Source organism: Mus caroli, chromosome 7 (assembly GCF_900094665.2).
Source record: "Mus caroli chromosome 7, CAROLI_EIJ_v1.1, whole genome shotgun sequence".
NCBI classification, from domain to species: domain Eukaryota; kingdom Metazoa; phylum Chordata; class Mammalia; order Rodentia; family Muridae; genus Mus; species Mus caroli.
Window position 1 is genome coordinate 67,110,940 of NC_034576.1, and position 21,384 is coordinate 67,132,323.

Sequence of the window (21,384 nt, forward strand, 5' to 3'; positions counted from 1 at the left end):
TTTAGGAAAGTTTGTAGAAACAAGGACAGAATGCTTTTGTGACTGGGTTCCATATGTGTGGAATGAGCCGACTCTTGGTGGCAAATCTCTGATCACAGGTAGTGAACAAGCACAGAGTTGTCTTCTTGTCCTTACTCCCTGAATACTGTGTAGCAACATAGCACATACATTTATTAGGCACTTCAAACCATCCAGGATGCTTTAAAGACTGTGGGTAAGTTGTATGCAGTGCCCTACCATGTATATAATGTTAGGTTTACAGGGTCTGAGAGCCAATGCCCCATGGGTGCTGAAGGACACGTGAAGTTTCACATTTATTTCTGTCTTTAAAGCCTTAGGAGTATGAAAATGATTTAACCTGTTAAGTGCCAAGTGCCTGATCTTTGTAGTAGAGAAAACATCTGCCTTTCTTTCAGAGTGGTGGTGTAAGAATCAATCAGGACAAGCACTGAGTAGCCACCAATCGTAGATTACACTGTTCCCTGTGTGTTGGGGGACAGCCGTGGCAGTTCTGTGATTATATTCTGCCTTTGCATATCCAAACAGTCCTCACCTGCCAACTCAGCTGGCTGCCAGAGGAATTACTGGTCCCGCTTCTCTCAGAGCAGCGTGAGTTCCACGGCTGCTGGTTGTCTGCTGGGAATGTCCCTCACTCACATTAAAAACTAGGCTAGAGAGAACAGGCTTCCTAGAGAAATAGAGTTAGGAAGTTTGGTAGTTTATTTCTTGGTTTGTTTTGCTGTTGGTCTAACTTAGGGTCTTTGTACATGCTCTAACACTTAGCTGTGTCCCCATCTATTGCATTTTAGGGACAGTCTCACTGTGTACTCAGACTGGTCTTGAACTCTGGATCCTTCTGCCTCTGCCTCCTTAGTGCTGGGTTACACTGCCACATCTGATTCAGTGAGATGATTATAAGTAATTTATGTTTTTTATCCACTCAGATCGCTGGTTTTATTCCTTTTTTTTGTAAACCAGAGGTACTAAGTGGATTTCAGTCCTTTATTCAGCACATTCTTAAGAGCCACCAACATGTAGTAGATACTGTTGCATGCGTTGCAGTTTCAGCAAATGTCTATTTCCTCCCATCATTAGATATATAATCCTGACTGAGGCAAGCATGAACTTAAAAATAAACGTAATAAGTAAACGTGTGTCAAGTTGTAGCTGTGATGAGCAGTGCAATTAATTACAAGTATATAGTGCTGTGATTAGGGAAATTTCATCTAGGCAGGAAGATTTATTTTAAGGCATTCTTTAGCACAGTCACTGTCTGAAAGAAAGAATCTTCCAAGACAGGAGTGTGTTCAAAGACCCATAAATGGAAGCAGTGTGGTATATAAAAGGGGTTCACAGAAGGCCATTGTGGCTGCAGCGGGAGGGTAAGAAAGACAGCTGAGCAGGACTTGGCATTCAGGGCCTGAAGCCATGTGAAAGAAGCTTGTATTCAGGATGGAAATTTTCTCAAGTGATTTGAGCCAGGAATTTGACATGAGTCTATGAGTTAAATCCTCAAGTAAATATTAGCGGCTGTTCTTAAAATTAGCCTTATGAATTTTTAAGAGCGTTGAGTAAAATTTATTCATTGTCACTCAGTTTATTGTTAGCTTTTTTGTTGGAGAGGGTTGTTTTGAGACTAAAGTTCCATTCTTCATGAATGAGGTGTTTGGGGATTGTCAGCAAACAGGTTCTGGGCATCACTGTGAAATCAGTTTTCTGATAATAGAAAGTGCAAAACAGATTGTATCCTGGCTTTCTGCCATTGACCAAAGAGGCTGATAGCTTAAAATGTGCCTTGTCTCATTGCATTGTAGATCTTAAAGTGATGATCACGTTCTAAATGCCTTTGGAGAAATTACTCCTTTCCACGGCACGTGAGAGCCCTTGCTGGGGTTTCCAGTGTTTGTTCTTCCAGTCTTTCCTTTTAACTCAAGCTTGACTTTAAAGTTTTATTGTTTACTCTGTCACAGTTTGAGTGCAAAGATTTCATGAAGTGTACTTTAAAGCAGATGAAACTGGATGCTGAGTCTCATCCTTTACAAAATGATCAAAGACATGATTGTTAGTGAATGTCACATCTTAATAAACCCAGATGTCCATCACAAATGTCTCAGGAGTGCCTTGGGGGCTAGCTAACTAGAGGCAGCAGAACAGCTGAGGCCAACTTGCTGGTTCTGTCAGCTCCGACCCCAAAGCTTTTGGGGCCTCATTTTGTACCATACTCCAGTGCCCACGAACGCCAGCAGCCATGGCAGCTCTTCTTCACAGTCATTCTTTCAGCCACCAGCAGCCACGAAGTCCTCTGCTAGCTCACACAGTGCTTTCAGGATTGTCGGTATAGTGTTTGACTCACTGTGATTTCTTTTTTTTTCTTTTTAGGAGAAATTGTTGTAAATGAAGTCAATTTTGTGAGAAAATGCATCGCAACAGACACGAGCCAGTATGATTTGTGGGGCAAGTTGATATGCAGTAACTTCAAAATTTCCTTTATCACAGATGACCCAATGCCATTACAGGTATTTGCTTGTGTACTGTTTAATTATGTTAGGACTTTAACTGTAAGTAGACTATACTGTTATATAATAAAAGATTTGGAAAATAGTAAGAATCATCAGCAATGCATTACTGTTAGAAATACACTCTGTAAACAGTGGAATTGATCGACTTAGCAAGACGACACAAGTTTGTGTGTTTAGGCAAGAAGTAACCGATCTGGGAGGAGGTGAGTGAGGGATGAATATGACCAAGATCTATTGTACAAAATCCTTAAAGAACTAATAAAAATAATTTTAAAAAATCAAAATACAGTGAAGAAGAATGTCACAACTTTGCTTGAGGAGTAGAGTGAGTTATGTGATTGTTGGTTTGGTCCCGTCTGCTGTAATATTAGAGACCAGACTAGGGTCTTTGCACATGCTCTGCTACTGGGCGGGGTTCCACTCTACAGAATCCCCCTGGATAGTTCAGACTGCCTTTGAACCCTTGATCTTTCTGCCTCTACCTCTCAATACTTGATTACACCTCATATTAAGCTTAGTGAGATGACTTTAAGTCAGTTTGCTTTATTTATCCTCTGGGATTACTGCTTATAGATCTTTTTAAATAGGAAAGTTATTTTTTCCTTCATTTTTAGAAATATATTTAAAATATTCCTTTTGACTAATCATGAGAGAAACTTAGTTATTTGGCATATGATATTATAAATGGTGAACAGTTTACTGATTTATTTGTTTGCTTGCTTGTTTTTTTTTAACTAACTAGCTCTTTTTCCCAGAAATTTGATTGAATGTTTCTTTAATAACACAAGCATTTATTTGAGTGATCTGTATGTAAGTATTTTATTTCATGTAGTCATTCACTAATTTTTCAATATTTTCTGTATATTCATGTATGTGTTAATCTGTTGAATTATATTTAGACTAAACTTAAGGCATTAACAATGCTGGGTATGCAGGCATACCAGCTCACCTGATGTGGATGTAAGCTTTTCCTTTGCTTTTGCCTTCATTGAAGAGTCTCTGGCCGCAGACTCCATTCAGTGAGCTGGGGAAACCTTTACCTGGAGTAGCTTCTCACCTTTTCCAGGCTCTCAAGTGCCCCAGGCTAGCTGCACACTCCATGTGTGGTTGAGAATGACCTTTCACCCCTACCTCCTGAACCCAGGGATTACAGAAGTGTTCCACTTTGCCAGAATAGTATGTGTTACTGAGAATCAAACCCAGAGCTGCTACCTGCATCCCCAGCCCCAAAGCTTTTTATAAGGTTATTGTACTTGGAAAACTGAGGCAGGAGAATCACAGTTTTAAAGTGAACTGGAGGAAGACTCCTATCTCAAATCAAAACAAATCTCTTTTAAAACAATGTTGTGGTCATTATGTTCTAGAAAGTCATTTCCCATACTAACTCTGTATCACAGAACTCAAATGTGAGTTACTCCTTAAAATCTGATGACCTAAGAGCCCCCTTTCATTATCTTGTGACAGATTCTTCTTAAACTAGGTATGTACTTGTTTACCTATGAAATAATTGATCACATTACATCTCTCAGATATTACAGTAGCACTGTGGGGTACATTTTAATTTCCTTCTGTTAGAATAAAAGTGTGGGAGCTAGGTATGGTGACCTGTGCCCATAATCCTAGCATTCAGCCAGCTGAGGCTAAAGAGTTCTCCGGAGTTAAAAACCATCCTGGGATACCTGGTGAAACCCTGCCTCAAAAATCACAACACATATCTTCTACCTCAGCTTCCAACTGACCTGTGCTGTCAGATGCCATTTTCTTTGGATGGTCCTTGCTGCACAGCAAAGGTTTTTGTGCCCCTTGGCAATAGTATACTGAATTTCTTAATACATTTAACATAAGGCTTGTTATTACCAATTTGATGCCATTGAGAAAAGAATTCATATCAATATCATTTTTTATTTCAGAAATTCCATTACAGAAACCTTCTTCTTGGAGAACATGATGTCCCTTTGACATGTATTGAACAGATTGTCACAGGTATGTAGATTCTGCACGTGCTCTCTCTAAAAGTCGAAGCTGCGTGTGATAGCTCCACACATAGGATATTGGGAGCTACTTGGGAGGCTGAGGCAGAAGGGTCACTTGAGTTCCAAAGCTCAAGTCTGGCCTGGAAAGCACAGTGAGATCATTTCATAGAATGGAATGGGCCTCTAATGGTTGATTGAAATCCAGAAGTATTCCTTAAAGGGCCAAGGTCTCAAATATTTGAGTTGGAGTTTTATTTCTGTAGACAGAAATAAAAACTTTTACATTTACTCCTTTGTAAGTCCCAAGAACTCAACTGAGAATCAAGACATTCTTGTAAAATGGAGATATAATTTTTTTTAGTTTATAAATTGTATTGTCTTTTTAATTAAAAATTAAATCATTAAGTGTATCAATGCAAAGATACTCTAAGATATCTCCAAACTCAGAGTTAGAGCCAACCTTCCAAAGTTCTAGGAGCCTCAGGCAGCTATGAAAAGGCAGGACCCCAGCAATGGATCTGCTCCAGCAATGGCGGCATGGTACTCATCTCTGCTGAGAAGCAGTTTAGAACTGTAAATGAGCACCAGGAAAGAACTTTGTCACTTTTATTTCTTCTTCTTCTTCAGTGAATGACCACAAGAGGAAACAGAAAGTCCTAGGTCCCAATCAGAAGCTGAAATTCAATCCAACAGAATTAATTATTTATTGTAAAGATTTCCGAATTGTCAGATTTCGCTTTGATGAGTCCGGTCCTGAAAGTGCCAAGAAGGTAATGCTGTTAAGCTGTATTGTTTCTGAATTCTACACTATTTCACCACTTTTAATCAGTGAAAGTTGCTCTTTACATAGAAGTATTCTTCATTTCATTTATTTGTTATGTATGTATATATACAAGCACACATGTGGCTGTCCAAGGGCCAATTACTGTAGGTGGGCTTTCTTTCTACTATGTGAATCCTAAGGATAGAACTCAAGTTCTGTGGCGTAGCTGGAAGCACCCTTACCTGCAGAAGCCTCTCCTGGCCATGTGTGCATGTCTTAATTGCTTAGGAGTTTTAGAAGTTATTATTAGCTATCTTCAAGTAAAACTAAAGCCAAACATATTAAAGGAACTATTTTCCTGTATAAGTTCATAGATACTTTAAGGTAATCTGGGTATTTTTTTTATCAGCTGCTAAAATATCAAAGACTCATATGTCTATATATACATATACACACATACACATAAACATATATGCGTGCGTATGTATATATAAATATGAAGAAATGAGTATATTTCCTTCTTTATGACCGCTACTAGCCAGTTCCTTTTTTGGCTGAAAAAAAGTTGGAGATCTACTATCATTACAATTAGTAAGGCTTTAATTTTAGGATAAGAGAACTTTCTGAACAAAGTAAAAGGTAGACTCTGGCTTCATACAGATTGGGTAAATGGGTAGGTGTAGGAGGGGCCTAGTGGTTATTGGTAGTTTAAAGAAGCCTTAATGAATTCATCTGGAATAGGTGGTACAGGGGCAACTCAAGGCCAGATGCTTTTGATTGACCAGTTTTCCCCTTAAGAAATGTTTCTTATTTATTCGTGGAGTAAGTCAAGAGCAGAAACCATTTCTTTGGTTCCTTGTTTTAGCTTTGCCAGGAGAATGAAGCCTGGAGGCCACCTGCCTCTCTGTTCAGTTTGATGCAGAAGACATAGAAAGAAAGCTAAGAGAATCCCTAGGAGAAAGGCTGCTCCTCCATTAGCAGGCACAGAGCAGCAGTGTCCTTCCCGATGGCCTGGGACTGAAGCTAGGTTACCATGGGTGCTGTTGTTTTCCATGCTCAGTAGACTGCAGGAAAATTCCTGTTGTTGCCAGTTAAGGCTGTCAGAAATATCTCAAGGCAGCTGGCTGTCCTCACATCCTCTGGTGAGGAGGTGGCAGATGTGTGGAACGCAAGCATGAGATAGCTCTCTAAGAATGCATGGCTGCTGGTGCTGACCTGAGTGACAGCGGTGTATCTGAGCAAGTGTCTTTATCCACAGTTGACATAACCATCTATCATGAACATTCAGCCTGGTAACTTTAAGGGTCTTCTCAGTGGTGGGATTCTGCTGTTTCTGATTTTGTCATTTTACATTCATTGTGCCTGTTCTTATATAGAAAGATTTCAGGACTGATTAAGTAAAATACTGCATGTAAAATATTTAACCAAGTCATTTTCTCAAGCTTAAATATACGCTCATAATTTCATTGACCACAGAAGCTAGAAGCAGTGAAAACTTGATCATTGTGATGCACAGCTTGTTGAGAGTAGGGTTCCCACAGGACTCATGAGATCAAGTGAGAGTGTTTTACCTTGAAATCCAGAGATGGCCTAAGTTTCTGTCAGAAAGTTTAAAGCTCTCTCACTCTTACTCTATTTTTCAGATGACGAGTTCAGTGAATGGAAGTCATAATCATTTTGGTTGTTCTAGAGAACTTGTTGGTTATGTTTTGGTGTGTACTCTGTGAGGAAGTTTTCATTTTTCAGTTGCTCACATTCTTCTGGGGTGCCATGGTTAGAGTTTCTATTACTGTGATGAAACACCACATCCAAAGCAAGTTGGGGAGGAAAGGGTTTACTCAGCTTATACTTCTACATGGTAGTCCAACACTGAAGGAAGCCAGGACAGGAGCTCAAGCAGGGCGGGAACCTGGAGGCAGGAGCTGATGCAGAAGCCATGGGAGGGTGCTGCTTACTGGCTTGCTCCTCAAGGCTTGCTCATCCTGCTTTCTTATGAGCACAGGACCACCAGTCTAGGGTTACCCTATTCACAGTGGACTGGGCCCTCCCCTACCGAACACTAACTAAGAAAATATCCTACAGACTTTCCTACAAGGAGATCTTATGGGAATATTTTCTAAATTGAGGCTCTGTCCTCTCAGAGGACTTTAGCTTGTGTCCAGTTGACATAAAACCCTCCAGCACAGGGTGTGTTGGGGTTGGGGGTATAGCTCATTCACACTGTGCTAGATTTTCAAGCTGGGAAAGATAGGCAAGCTGTAGCTTCTTTCCCTAAAGAGTGGGGATTTAGTCAAGGTGGACAGGAATGGTTGAGTGTGCAGGGACAGTCACAGCGTGATGTACTGTGCCCGTGGACAGTCACTGGTGAGCAAGCACAGGAAGTGCCTGTAAGTTTAGGGTACCCATCCCTTGTTTGTGGTCATTGAACTGTCCCTCCACCCAAACAGGCCAGGCCTTTTTATGTTTTCCCTCAAAGCCTAGCTTCTAACAAAAATCTTTTGCCACAGTGTCTTTAAAAAAAACAAAAACAAAGTATTACCTGAGGCTGGAAAGATATATCACTTTTCTTTTGTGCAGTGATAGGAAAACTGAAGGGAAAAAGGGAAGCAGGGAATGAAGCTGAAGAATTTTCCCTGGTTTACATGTTTTGAATATAGAGTTATATGTGGGTACCAGAGCTTACTGGGCTTTCTTAATTTATTTTTATGCATAGAGTGTTTTTCCTGCATATTTGTCTGTACCACATGTGTTCCTGGTACCTTTAAAGGGTGGAAGAGAGCACTGGATCCCCTGAAACTGGAGTTACTGCCATGGAGTGCTGAGAATCAAACCTGGGTCCCCTGGGAGAGCAGCTGGTGCTCTAACCACCATCTCTCCAGCCCTTGGGTTTTTCATTTCAAGTGAAGGTTTTTGAGTCAGTTCCGTGGGAGCTAACACCATGGCACATACCTGTATTCCCAGTTACTTGGTACCACGCAACCAGAGGCTCTAGAGTGAGTTAGGGTCAGCCTATGCTACAAACTGACATTCCATCTCTGAAAAACAATGAGTCCTGCATTTTCAGCTGGGCATGACTGTGTGTATCTATGGTCCCAAAGACAGGCTGAAGCAGAAGGGTTACCTGACCACAGCCAGGAGTTCCAGGCTGGGTAAGCAGCACAGTGAAACCCTCTCTAAAGTCAGAATGCAGTGAGCGTCAGTGGGGAAGTGAAGGCTGTTTATTTGCTTCCTGGAATCTCTAATGCTAAGTTCCCTATGGAAACGCTTTGACTTTTGTTAAGTTCTTTTTAAATGGCTCAGATCCATACTTGGCATTCTGTGTTGCGTGAACCATGGATCAGTTTTGAAATAATGAAAGGGCTTCTACTTTTTGTTTGAAATAAGAAGGCTCAGAATACTTGATAGCTCACTCATTCACATTTTGTCAAGTATTGCCCTAATAATTGCTGGCTGTCTAATTGGCTCTCTGTCAATTGTGTCATGACTAAATTAGGTTAGTTGGTGCAGCTGTAGCATAGCACTGCTCATCTTTGCTATTCTTGTGCTGTCATGGGAAATAATGGAATAACTTGGTGAAGGTCTATCCATAGGAAGGAGTTTGAAGATACATAATTTGACATTTTCCTTATAGCAGCTTTGAACCACCATTTCCTTTGGATATACCCTTGCTCAAAACTGAGATATTTTAAAAAAGGGATTTTTATTACAATATTTAAGATGATCTTTAATGATTTATTACTTTAAAAATACATAGGTAAATTGATGAAAGGTTATTGAATTAAATATCTGATGACTCTGTTTTATTCTCAGTTACAAATACATTTCATTAATCTAGTTAAAGAAAGTGGCTGGAGAGATGGCTCAGTAGGTAAAATGTACCCCTGCTCTTACACAGTCCCCGAGTTCAGTTCTGAAGACCATGTGAGGCAAGCTCATGACTGTCTATAATCCCAGCTCTAGAGGCTCTCACGCTGTCTCCTGGTCTCTGTGGACATGGCAGGCACACACACACACACACACACAATTAAAAAATAAACAAAAACACCAAAAGGGGAACAACGTTGGAGAGGCAGCCAGGCCTGGTTAAATACCCCGGCGTTTGGGGAGAAGGAAAGCAGGGGATCTACAGGCAACCTGAGCTACATAGTCAAACTCTTTAAAACAAAACCAAATCAAAGACCAAAGCCCTCAGTACTGCCCTGTGTCTGTGTGGGCTAGGGTCAACCGCAGGAGCTAGCTACCTTTTTCTTTTTTGTTTTTGTTTTTTTTTGAGATGGACCTAGAGCTTGCCAAGTAGCAGACTAGGCTGGCTGGCCAGTGAGCCTCAAGGACCTGCCTGTCTTCCCCTCCCCACCTCTGAATGACACGTGGCCTCCATTCTTGCTGTGGTTTGGGAGATCAAACTGGGCTTTATGTCTGAGCAGCAGGCATTGTATGAACTAGCCTGCCCCACTGGCCCAGTTTTCCCAAGCCAGTCTCACTCTGTAGCCTTGGCTGGCCCGTAAAGTGGCAATGCTGTCTCAGTCTTCAAAATGCTGATGTGATTGCAGGTGTGAGCACACCTGGCTGGCTGTCATTTTTGCCTGAAACCTGACACTCCTTCTTGGCATTAAGCCACGGGAATGTAGGAAACTCTGTTTGCAAATGTGATAAGCTGGAAATTAATCATCTCTTGCATTTGATTTCTCCAGTGCTGTGCTTCCATTGAAGATAAATCTACCTTGGGTTTTTCCTTTGAAAATTATTAATTAGGGAATATTTATATAATAAGAATAACTTTACATGCAAACAAGATCTTAAGAAGTCCCTTACAAGTAGAAGCTAGAAATTCGAGCATAGGCTTTTAAAACAGTGTGTTGGGAAGAGTGCAAAACAATGTGCATCTGGCTTTCTCTCTTCTTGGCAACATGACTGTCCTCTTGATAGGCAAGTGTACATCTCCCTGTGCCAGACAATAATCTATGCATGCCTGCAATTACAGTTCTGAACAGCAAATTCAGTTTCGTCTATAAGCTCCCTCCTTATCAGAAAAGCAGCTGTCATGGAAGTCACTGAGCCAAGTTCCAATTTCACAATATTACTTATTGTCTTTAAGTGTACGGCTATTTGACATACTTGCTTCCTAAGCTAATGTGCCACTGTATCATTTTAAGGGAGCCTTAGAAACAGGCTGTGTTGGGTTTTGCTTTGCACACAGGCTCTATGCTCTTGTGCTTCATAAACATACGTTCCACCATCAGTGATCTGTGAATTTCTCCTGTGTAAAGGGGCATATGCAGCTTTCTAATTTTATTAGAAAACACAGTAGACTAGTTAGTGGTGGGTAGCACTTTCATGGTTATCCCAATAACTGATCTGTCTACTGGCATGTTCAGTGCTGTCATCACTAGACACAGTGCCTGTCTAGAAAGTCACAGGTGATGCTACAGCATGCACAAGTTTCAGCTTCTTGAGCTCCAACAAGGAAAGTTTGGTAAGAATCATATTGACCAGACATGGCTGTTTATACGTAAGGATGGCAGGCTGAGAGGAGCAGTGAGCATACAGAGGATCAGGCAGAATGTATGCGGGCTGGCCATAGGTGACTAAGGGAACCTTGGAAAAGTAAGAGTTTTCTTGTGAAGGCGGCTATGCAAATGACATGGAAACCAAGTTCACTGAGCAGATTGCCAAGACAGACAAACAATTAGCAAAAAACACAGTTTAGAGACAGTAGTTAAGTATAAATTTTTAGAATTCAGAGAAGTCCATAGAGGTACCATAAGATATTTCTGGCTAGCAAAATAGAGCAGTCATAAAAATTTCATAGTGAAAAATACAGTGTTTGTATATGGAGTAAACCTGGTGCCCAAAGGAATAAGAAGAGATGCAAACTTTGTCGAGGGCATAGACTGCAGAAGTCTTTGCTGCTGGAAGTCCTTCAAGGAAGACTGTCTTAGTTTCTCTTCCTGTTGGTGTGGTAAACTACACTGGTGTGATAAACTACACTGTTGCTGTGGTAAACTACACTGGCCAAAGCAACTCGAAGAAGAAGGGTTATCTGGCTCACAGTTGTCACGGTTATAATCTGTCCTAGCAGCAAAGTCAAGTCACCAGGAGCTTGGAGTAAGCATCAGCTCCCATCATACCATAGTAACGAGACCTGCACCTGCACAGTGCAGGATCCCTTGCCCAGGGAATGGTTCTGCCACAGTTAAGATGGACCTTCCCAATCTAGCCTATCAGGGCATATCCAGAGTCTCATTCCAGTTAGTCTGGGTTCTGCCAAGGTGACCGCTAACACAAAACAATATACAGATTGGAGTACAGACTAGGAATTGCGAAGAGGAATATGGGCAGTCTTATAGAATTGTAAGTGGGACCTTACAGGATGCTCTGTGTTTGGGAACAGAGAAACCAAGGCAATAAACGTTTTAGGGAGCTTTTCCTTTAGTTAAAAAAATCTAACCATAAGTTTTGGCTTCTTGGTTTTATGTTTTGACTCTTTATGATGGGAAATGTTATTATCTGGAAGATGCTTTAAAATATAGTTTAAGCCACAAGCTGACAGATATTTAATGGTTAATAGATTTTTCATCAACTCATTCCAGATACCACTACTATGAAATGAGCTAACAGTTAACTTTTCTTATTTGAAAAGCGTTTCATTGTTGTTTAATCTTCACACCTCAGTTATAAACAACCACTTTGAGAAAGGCCATCTACCCTTCTTGCTCAACACACATCTCGGATGTCTTTCCCTCTTTACTCGGTGGTGATGGTCTCCTTCTCAGTCTCTTTCACAGCTTCTGAGCGTGGGGCACTGTCTTTCATTCTCTCTAGTAGTTTTTGAGAATAATAGCATTTCCATATACAGAGTTCCTTTGAGGCCAGGCTTGCTCAGTTGTTAGTGTTAAAACAGCACAGGAATCTCCATCATTTCACAGATTAGGAGACTGAGGCTATGAGAAAAGAAACAATTCACACAAGTCCTAGCAAGTGCTTATAGAGCTCTGACTTCACCGTGACTGGTCAGTTTGCTGGCCATGCTTGTCTAGTCTCAATCCATTTCACTTTCTACATGTGCTTCTCTGGGCTGCCATGTCTCTTACCTCTATCTAAATATAGATTTTGCTAACTTTAGATTTTTTCCAATCCACTGAAATTGAAACTTGGGGTCTTGTTGTTGTTGAGTGGTTATTATGTTTCTGTCATTCTGGAGAATGCTTCTTTAGCCTTCAAGTTTTATTTACCAGATAAAGTTCTTCCACTTACAAAATGAACTCAGCAAATGTACTGAATACTTACAGCATACTAATTAAAGATTAAGCATTGTTGTGGGGACAGAACAATGAATGAGATACTTGGCCTTAAGTAGTTCATTCATATTCTAGGTCAACAGAAAGTCATGTAAATAGTATCCATAGTCACTGCCCCAGGATAACTCTCCCAGCAACCAAGGCCTTATTGTACATTTCATTTAAGAAAGTGTGTTAAATTCAAATTCTAAATGTAGAATTTTTCCTAGGTATGCCTTGCAATAGCTCATTATTCCCAGCCAACAGACCTCCAGCTACTCTTTGCATTTGAATATGTTGGGAAAAAATACCACAATTCAGGTAAATATGAAAATACTAAATATTGTGACTAACTTTACATGTGTCCACTTTATTTGTATGTTTGTTAGTGTTTTAATGAGTGTAGGGTTATTAGCTTTGTAGCTGCTAAGAAATAAACACAGTGCATAAAAGAGCCATTCTCAGAGTTTCTTGAGAAACGACCACAGTCATGAGCACCAGTTTACAGGAGTCCAAGCACCTATTTCACCTGTAGGCACTCATTTGTATTTTATGCTCAGTAGATCTCTAGCTATTTGTATTCCATAGTTGAATTTTAAAACTGACAGAAAACCAAAAGATAGTTGAAAACCACAAACTTTCTGGCAAAATATGATTTTTATAAAAAAGCTAGAATGGTTAAACCCTTTTAGAGAACTTTGTTAAGATTTCCAAAATTCTGACTTTCTGTTCTGAATAAGATCAATGGAAGGAATATGAGCATTTGTCAAAAACTAGAAACATTCTAGGCAATATTGAGGTAACTAAATGATTTTCTCCACATATCTATGTTAACTCTGACATCGTCAAGAACACTTAGATTCAGTCATATAACTCCATTTTAAATAGTGTGTTCCAGATAATGTAAGTGCTAACACAGAGGCCATGGATCGATCTCCTGTTAGCCTCCTAGTAGGTTAGTGATTGCACAGTGACGGCTGCCTGAAGTACACATCCACCACTGTTCCAGGAAAGAAGATTAATGAAAGGTCTCTCTACTCCACCATGCCTAGGGCAGTGGTTCTCAACCTGTGGGCCACACCCTCTGTGGCAAACTGCTCGCTCCAAAAGTATTTATATTCATAACAGTAGCAAATTTCAGTCATGAAGTGGCAGTGCAAATAGTCTTATTGTTGGGGTCATCACAACCTGAGGAATTGTAGTAGTGGGTCGCAGTATTAGGAAGGTTGAGAACCACTGGTCTGTCTGCAGTTTATAGATTACTAGTTGTACTGAACTTTTGCATTTCTTACCTATAACCCAAGGTAGTAATTTAAATAACCTATGATGCAAGCATATTCCTGTTTCACTGTGGTACTGCTGCATTAAATGTGCTGTTAGCACTTGGGACACAGATGCTTTAAGTCCATCTTCATTGCTTTGAAAGGTACTTATCACACTCTAGAAAGGACACATGAAAATAATGTCTCAGAACAGCTTTCAACTTGTACTTCATAGAAATTGGATACCACAAGTATCTGTGGCTTAATTTTTCTTATCCACATGCATAGTAATTACAGTTTAGGCTTTAACAACAGTTATTTTTTGAAGTTGATATTTTTATGTAAATTCACTTCCTATCTAAAAACCAGACATACATCCTTGACAGTCAGCTACAGAGCAGTAATCACCAAGCTCATTGTGAGATACCCCATTTCCAGAGAACAGCTAGTGTGAAAGTTTCCAGAGTCAAACAAAAAAAAAAGCCTGCTTCCGTTTGTTTGTGGCACAGCCCACTTCTTCTCACTACTTTTCTGCTAGGAATAATTCGGTAGCAAGATTATGACTTTTGCATAAATATGGTGGCTGGGCTTGTCAAGTACAGCCATGCAGCTGGTGACCTGATGCCTGCACTTACTTTTGAGTCCCACCTCCTTCATTTCCTGTGGGTGTCTCCAGCCTATGAAATTTGAAGTACTTTATGTTTTCTTATAAACTAGTCCCTCTTACTTTCTTATAACTGGCTGATTAATAATTACTTAAATTTTTAAGGAGTACTTTTTAATAGTACATCCTCTCTAAGTTCTCCTTCAGCAAATCTTTCATAAGCATAGTTCTGGCCAAAGCTGTGCTCAGTTTCCTCGAGGGTAACATCCTGTGATGTCCTTCCATGCTCTTACAGAAGCATGAGCTGCATCCCTAAGACCCAAAGGAGCCTGAGCTTTGCATGCCCTGCAGTCACAGTTCACTAATTTGTGAGTGAGAGATGCTCAGTTACCCTCTCTTGACCCTCTGGATGGCACCCTGACTCAGTGGCTGGATTAAAGAAGCCCCTTTTTCAGGCAGGTAGGTGACAAAGGTGTTTCCACCAATAGGATCTGAAGTTGGAGAGAGTTCCCTGCAATTCCCTGGAGAAAAGCTCCTGCTCTCCTAGGTAGTGTGAGGTCTTCTGTGTCAGCATCACATGAGTCAGAACCATTTCTGAAAGGATCAGTAGCCATACACACACACACACACACACACACACACACTTCAGTGAGTATCCTGAGGTGTAGGGCAGTGTGCACACAAACACCTCAGCAGGTTAGCACAAAGGAGAACACAGTTCTGCCTCTCTTATTTTCAAAGAAGCTGAGGACCTCACCGTTCATCAGTCAGATTGTTATTAGGCAGATGGTGTTCTAGAAAAGTACAGATTCACCTTTGTTCCAAAGCTGGCAAGGTGTCAGATTTTGCTCTGGACTAGAAGACCTGCAAACTTCATGAAGTTATGTGCAGGCTCGATGTTAGCAGCTTTCCATTACAACAGACAGCTAAAAATGCACTGTAGTCTAAAGCTGCCCATTAAAGCATGTACGCTTTTAGTGAACTTCATGACATTTGTTGCTTCTAGCAATAGAATTTTAGTATTTCAGAGTTTGTTTTAAATGCTTATTTGAAAAAAAATACGTAGTATGCAACTATTTACAACAGTGTAGGAATTGTCAGTTTGTTGCTTGGGAACTAGTGTTCTCAGTGTGACTATAAATGATGTGATCAATCTTGTCTCTTGAATGCTAGCTGCCAAAGCAGCAGACTTGCTGGAGGGGCCTGCAGCAACAGAGCCATGCTGGCTCCCTCACAGGCTCTCAGGGTCTGCTGGAGGGGCCTGTAGCAACAGAGCCATGCTGGCTCCCTCACAGGCTCTCAGGGTCAGAGCCTTCACTAAGAGCAGCCTCAGTATTCTGAGGTTACCTAGTCCCTTCCTTGTGACTTCTAATTCCCACTGTATATCTTAGTGGTAGGCTTTCTTTTCATATACTGTTCATTTTTTCTATCTTTCTTATTATGTAAGGCCAGACTGGGTGCCAGTGTGGTCAATTACATACAAGCTCTAAAATAATGTCATCATTCTAGGGCTAGATTTCTGAAATACTGTAGAAAATGCCAGCCTCAAGAAGGCATAGTGCCTAGGTTCATTTAGTCTATTGAAGAGCTGCGTTGTAAAACCTCAGTCAGGTAGCCATCAGGAACTCCAGGTCTCCTAATGTGACTCTGCTGGACCAGCTTGCTGCTGTGATCGCATGGATAGAGCAGGCCTTGGGGATTTTTAGGAAGCATTAGAATTTGCAGTCTGTGCCATCCTATTATTATCACCCACTGCGCAATGAACTCTCTCCAGAGGAGGCTCAGAGCTAATGACAGTGCAGTCCCAGCTGTTGGGAAACCTGCAAAATAGTGCAGATACATAGAATCCTAAAGAGCTTTCACTTTATGTTCAAAACAATCTGTCTATTCATCAGTAGGCCTAAAGATCTGATCTCAAAAATGGGAGAGCATCCTCAGTGTGGCTTCAGGAGTTAAGAAAACTAAACAAGAACTCAGCTGCGGATTTGCTGCTGAAGTTCTCCCCCACCCCACCCCAGATGAGTTCTCTGTTTATATCTGTGTTTTGGTTTCGTGGTGGTTGTCCTGGTTAGTGGCCAAACTCTGTGCTACAATGCTGAGTAACGGCAGAGCTGGAGAGACGGTGCCACTTCTGTCCTTGGTTTTAATGTTAATGCTGTTTGTTGCAGGTTCTAAATAAACTTGATAACTCTTTATCAAGATGAAAAAGATGTCTTTTTAAAAAAAATGAGCCCTACCAAAAGTTTTTCTGTACTTACTGAACCAGTCATGGGTTTCCCCCTTACATTTGTAACATAAGTTGCTTAGTTCTCTGGAACATTGTATTGAGTCACCTGACAAGCCTGTAAGTCCGCCAGCACAATTTCTAGATGATATGGTCCATAGAGAAAGTACTGAAGTGGAGTGGGATGTGAGGATACAGGACAGTTAGCATGATCATCTCTGTCAAACCAGCTTAAAATCAGACTCACTAAGTCTAAAGTGGAGCCATGTAGGGGGTAAAATTCAGACTTCCTAACCACAGCACATCAGACTCCTGGTGATCTAGACTAGTGCTGTCCAGTGGTAGAAGTATCTCTTCTTCTGCATTGTCCTATAGGGGACCCACCAGCTCTGTGTGGCTACTAAGCATTTGAAATGTCCTTAGTGTACCTCAGTGATTAGCATTAGTTTTTAGTTCATTTTCATTAGTTCATTAGTTTAAGTTTAAATGGGCTCTGTGGCTGGTGAATGCTTCCAATGTCAGGTAGCACAGAGTTTAGGCCTCATGTACTCTATAGCTGCTCTTCCACCATGTCTGGCTTTCCTTCTCTAAATATGTGGATTTCCTGAGGCTTTACCACTGTCCCAGGCTCTGCTCATCATGTCCACCTCCTCCTTCTCTGGCAACTCTTGAAGTTTCCCTCAGGATTCTGTTCAGATGCTGTCAATCAGGACAGCTCTCGTGGTCATCCTTTCTGCATCTTTATTGCACATAGGTTTTGGTGCTCATTGTTTTTGTATCTACCCACTACTGTCTTGCTGCTGCTTTCAGAATAATAGGTAGAAAACTTGCCTTTTTGTTCTCAGGACTTAGCTTATCATAAGTTCTTCAGATGTGTCTGCCCCGTACCAGGAGTTAATAATTAATCACTGAGACTGAGGCTCGGAATGTCCGTGTGATAGTTAGGCATCAGCACAGCTACGAGAGAGAGAGCTGCAGACAGTGGGAACCTACCGTTGTGCAATGGATCTCTGTGTCCCACAGAAGCCATTTAGATTAGATTCTTTTGAAAAAGGAGCATCATTGAAAGGTTGGGGTGAGACACAATATCACAGAAGCATTATTTTGTGTGAAAACACCATTGAGTTTCATCTCGTCAGGACTGTCAGCTTAGGAACTGCCACTTAAACCTGTGGCAGTAAGACGCTGGGCCAAGAAGGGTTTTGCCATCACCCTAAGGCATATCAGACTGGTTGGCACAGCTCCTCTCCTGATGTTTTTCAGGTGCTCCCGGGCTCTAGGTACGCTCCTGTCTTTGGACACATTTTTTTGCTAAGAAGTGAAGTCTAGACTTCCCTCTGACACACCATGTGGGACAGGGCTGTGGCTTTTAATGACGTACAAGCAGCTCTGTCAGCTTCTCAAGTTGAATAATTATACAAAGCCAAGAATCATTTAGTGAGCAGATGAGATGATGCTTGAAAAAATAAAATATTTTGAGGACTTGAAAACTGTTGAGTGAATCCATGCACCCCTACTTCATAGTGGAAAAAGTAAGCAGATGGCAGATTTCCCCTCAGTTTGGAGCAGTGAGATACTTGAGGCTCAGAAATAGTTTCCATAATTTGTTAGGAATGGGAGAGACTGAAAAGTAAGGGCAGTCAGTGGAGACAAATATGGGCAGCAGGCTTTTGTTCATTGAAGGAAGTACCTAGTAGAAGAATGAACTGTGTGTGGCACGGCAGCGTTAGCAGCAAGTGGGATGGGGGAAAGGCTTCAAAACCAAATTGAAGACTTGCTCAAGACCTGCTCACCTGCAAGCATGCAGGAGATAAAGCCAGTAGAAGATGAGGACAGTAAAAGGTGTCTATACAGTAGGAAAGTGCTGGGTGAAGACCCGGGTGGATTTTGGACACAGAAGGTCACACATAGGGCATGTATGTGATAGAAGACAGAGCAAGCAAATTCTGGGTGAGAAGGGAGTAGTTCAACAAAATTAATAATATTGCCTTTCCTATAGCCAACAAGGTTAATGGAGTATCCTCAGGAGGTGGAGGAGTATGGAGTGGAGCTGGCAGTACCGGCAGCCAGAGGACGCCACTGTTCGAAACTTACTCAGATTGGGACAGAGAGACCAAGAGGACAGGCGCTTCTGGGTGGAGAGTTTGTTCTATCAACGAGGGTTACATGATATCTACTTGGTAAGTCTTATTTAACTTATGCATAACACACACACACACACACACACACCTGGAAAAGACTTCTGTGAAGAATAGTCTAACTCCACGTCCATTGATATAACTAAATTGATAAATTTGCCAGTTTTGGTTAATACCTGCTTTAAATGGGGTTTAAAATAAAATTAAAAAAAAATAAAGTTAAGGCTTTTGTAATATAAGTACACCATCCATAGCATTGAAAAGCTGTTGACAGTAGTTCGTTATTAGTGTCAGTGATCTAGTGAGTGTTTGTTTGCAGTTGTTTTTACAACTGTCTTTTCAAGTTGTCTTTTAAACTGTCTTTTAAAGAAAGTTTCACTCTAAATTTGAGTGATGTGTCCCATAGGTTTTTTTATTTTTATTTATTTATTTTAATGGTTTTAGAGCTTTATTGTAGAAAGGCGGAGAGAAAGAGAAAAGGTAGAAGGAGAGAGGCTGTCCGTGGCCACGTGGAGAGAGGGGGAGAAAGAGAGCTAGAGATAAGAGTGAGAGGTAAGAGCTTAAGAGCCCCATAGGCTTTTTACCATACAGTGTTCTTGTCTTACCTCTATCATACCTACGCCTGCCTTTACAGTTAAACCAGGGTGTGGCTCTGTGGCGTTTCCCACAGTCTGCCATTACTGGTTTTACTTCTGTGCTGTTCTTTAACATGTTCTTCTGCATCGTGAGGAGGAATTGGATCAAGCCTCAGTGTTCTTGCAAGAATTCTTCAGGTGGTGCTCTGTCCCCTGGGCATCCCATCCAGTCTCTGGCTTGCTTGCTGTATCTCCTCCTCTCTGTCCCTCTCTGCCTCCCCTTGGTCACTGTGTCTCTGTGTACTTAAGTGATGACTGACGGACAGGCCCCAAGGGTTGTCTGTCTGTTTAATCTGTCTAGTGTAAAGTTCCATTTTTTATATCATGGTTTCAGTGTCCCAAGTAGTTTTCACACAGTGGAGGATGGCTGCATGGGTCTGCTATCTATGGTTACTTCTAGTTATATCCTAAGTCTGCCATCTGTCTACTTTCTATCAGACTTTATCCTTCAGCTCTAAGTATCATGAACTAAAGTTCAAATAAAAAACCAAGATAACCCAGGCGTGTTGGTGCACGCCTTTAATCCCAGCACTCGGGAGGCAGAGGCAGGCGGATTTCTGAGTTCCAGGCCAGCCTGGTCTACAAAGTGAGTTCCAGGACAGCCAGGGCTACACAGAGAAACCCTGTCTCGAAAAACCAAAAAAAAAAAAAAAAAGTGACTAGGTACTGGAGAAATTTTGAGAATGCTTTGAGACCATTGAAGTCTTCATTGGCTTATACTCAGCTTTCTTGGGGGCAAAATCATGCTGCCATTTACTGGTCAGTGCTGTCGAGGGACCTCCTCGGTGTACGTGTCTAGGTAGGTGCTTTGGATCCTGCCTTCTTTCCTTTGGATTTCACTGTTCGTCTTTCCAGCATGTGCCGCTGTCTGTCCTGTGAAGCACATGGTGCAGCATGGTTGGGCCTGCCTCTGTCTGCCTGCTGGGCTGTGTGGAGGAAAGAAAAGAGGTAACACAATCACAAAGGAACTCACACAATATGTATTCACTGATAAGTGGATATTAGCCCAAAACTTAGGATACCCAAGATATAAGATACAATTTGCTAAACGCCTGAAACTCAAGAATAATGAAGACCAAAGTGTGGACACTATGCCCCTTCTTAGAATTGGGAACAAAACACCCATGGAAGGAGTTACAGAGACAAAGTTTGGAGCTGTGATGAAAGGATGGACCATCTAAAGACTGCCATATCCAGGGATCCATCCCATAATCAGCTTCCAAACGCTGACAGCATTGCATACACTAGCAAGATTTTGCTGAAAGGACCCAGATATAGCTGTCTCTTGTGAGACAATGCCGGGGCCTAGCAGACACAGAAGTGGATGCTCACAGTCAGCTATAGGATGGATCACAGGGCTCCCAATGGAGAAGCTAGAGAAAGTACCCAAGGANNTAAAGGGATCTGCAACCCTATAGGNGGAACAACATNATGAACTAACCAGTACCCCGGAGCTCTTGTCTCTAGCTGCATATGTATCNAAAGATGGCCTAGTCGGCCATCACTGGAAAGAGAGGCCCANTGGANNTGCAAACTTTATATGCCCCAGTACAGGGGAATGCCAGGGCCAGGGGAATGGGAATGGGGTGGGTAGGGAAGTGGGGGGGGGTATGGGGGACTTTTGGGATAGCATTGGAAATGTAATTGAGGAAAATACATAATAAAAAAAGAAAAAAAGAAAAAAGAAAAGAGGAACATGTTTCAAAGGGCAGGGAACTTTCCCACCAGTAACTGTGGTCTGGAGAGTGTCTGGGCGAAGAGGGTAGAAGAGGAAGACAGTGAGGGCCGGGAGCTTCTTTGCAGCGTCACGGGCTGTCTTGGGCACTATTTTATTGCTGTGAAGAGGCACCATGACTCAGCAACTCTTACTATAAGAGAAAGCATTTGATTGCGGCTGCCTTACAGTTTCAGAGGTTTAGTCTGTTATCATCACAGTGCGGAGTATGGCAGCATGCAGGCAGCCACCGGACAAGAGCTCAGAGCTACATC

The 21,384-nt window shown here is 41.6% G+C and overlaps 1 protein-coding gene across 1 annotated transcript in view; it reads left to right on the forward strand.

Annotated features, from left to right (window-relative positions):
* The window catches only part of Mtmr10 (myotubularin related protein 10), a 53,439-nt gene that overhangs the window by 7,468 nt on the left and 24,587 nt on the right, over positions 1 to 21,384 (forward strand). The window contains exons 3-7 of the mRNA XM_021167676.2: positions 2,380 to 2,516; positions 4,430 to 4,502; positions 5,120 to 5,262; positions 12,763 to 12,853; positions 18,622 to 18,802. Coding sequence (XP_021023335.1) covers positions 2,380 to 2,516; positions 4,430 to 4,502; positions 5,120 to 5,262; positions 12,763 to 12,853; positions 18,622 to 18,802 — 625 coding nt within the window. The remainder of the gene's footprint in view (positions 1 to 2,379; positions 2,517 to 4,429; positions 4,503 to 5,119; positions 5,263 to 12,762; positions 12,854 to 18,621; positions 18,803 to 21,384) is intronic.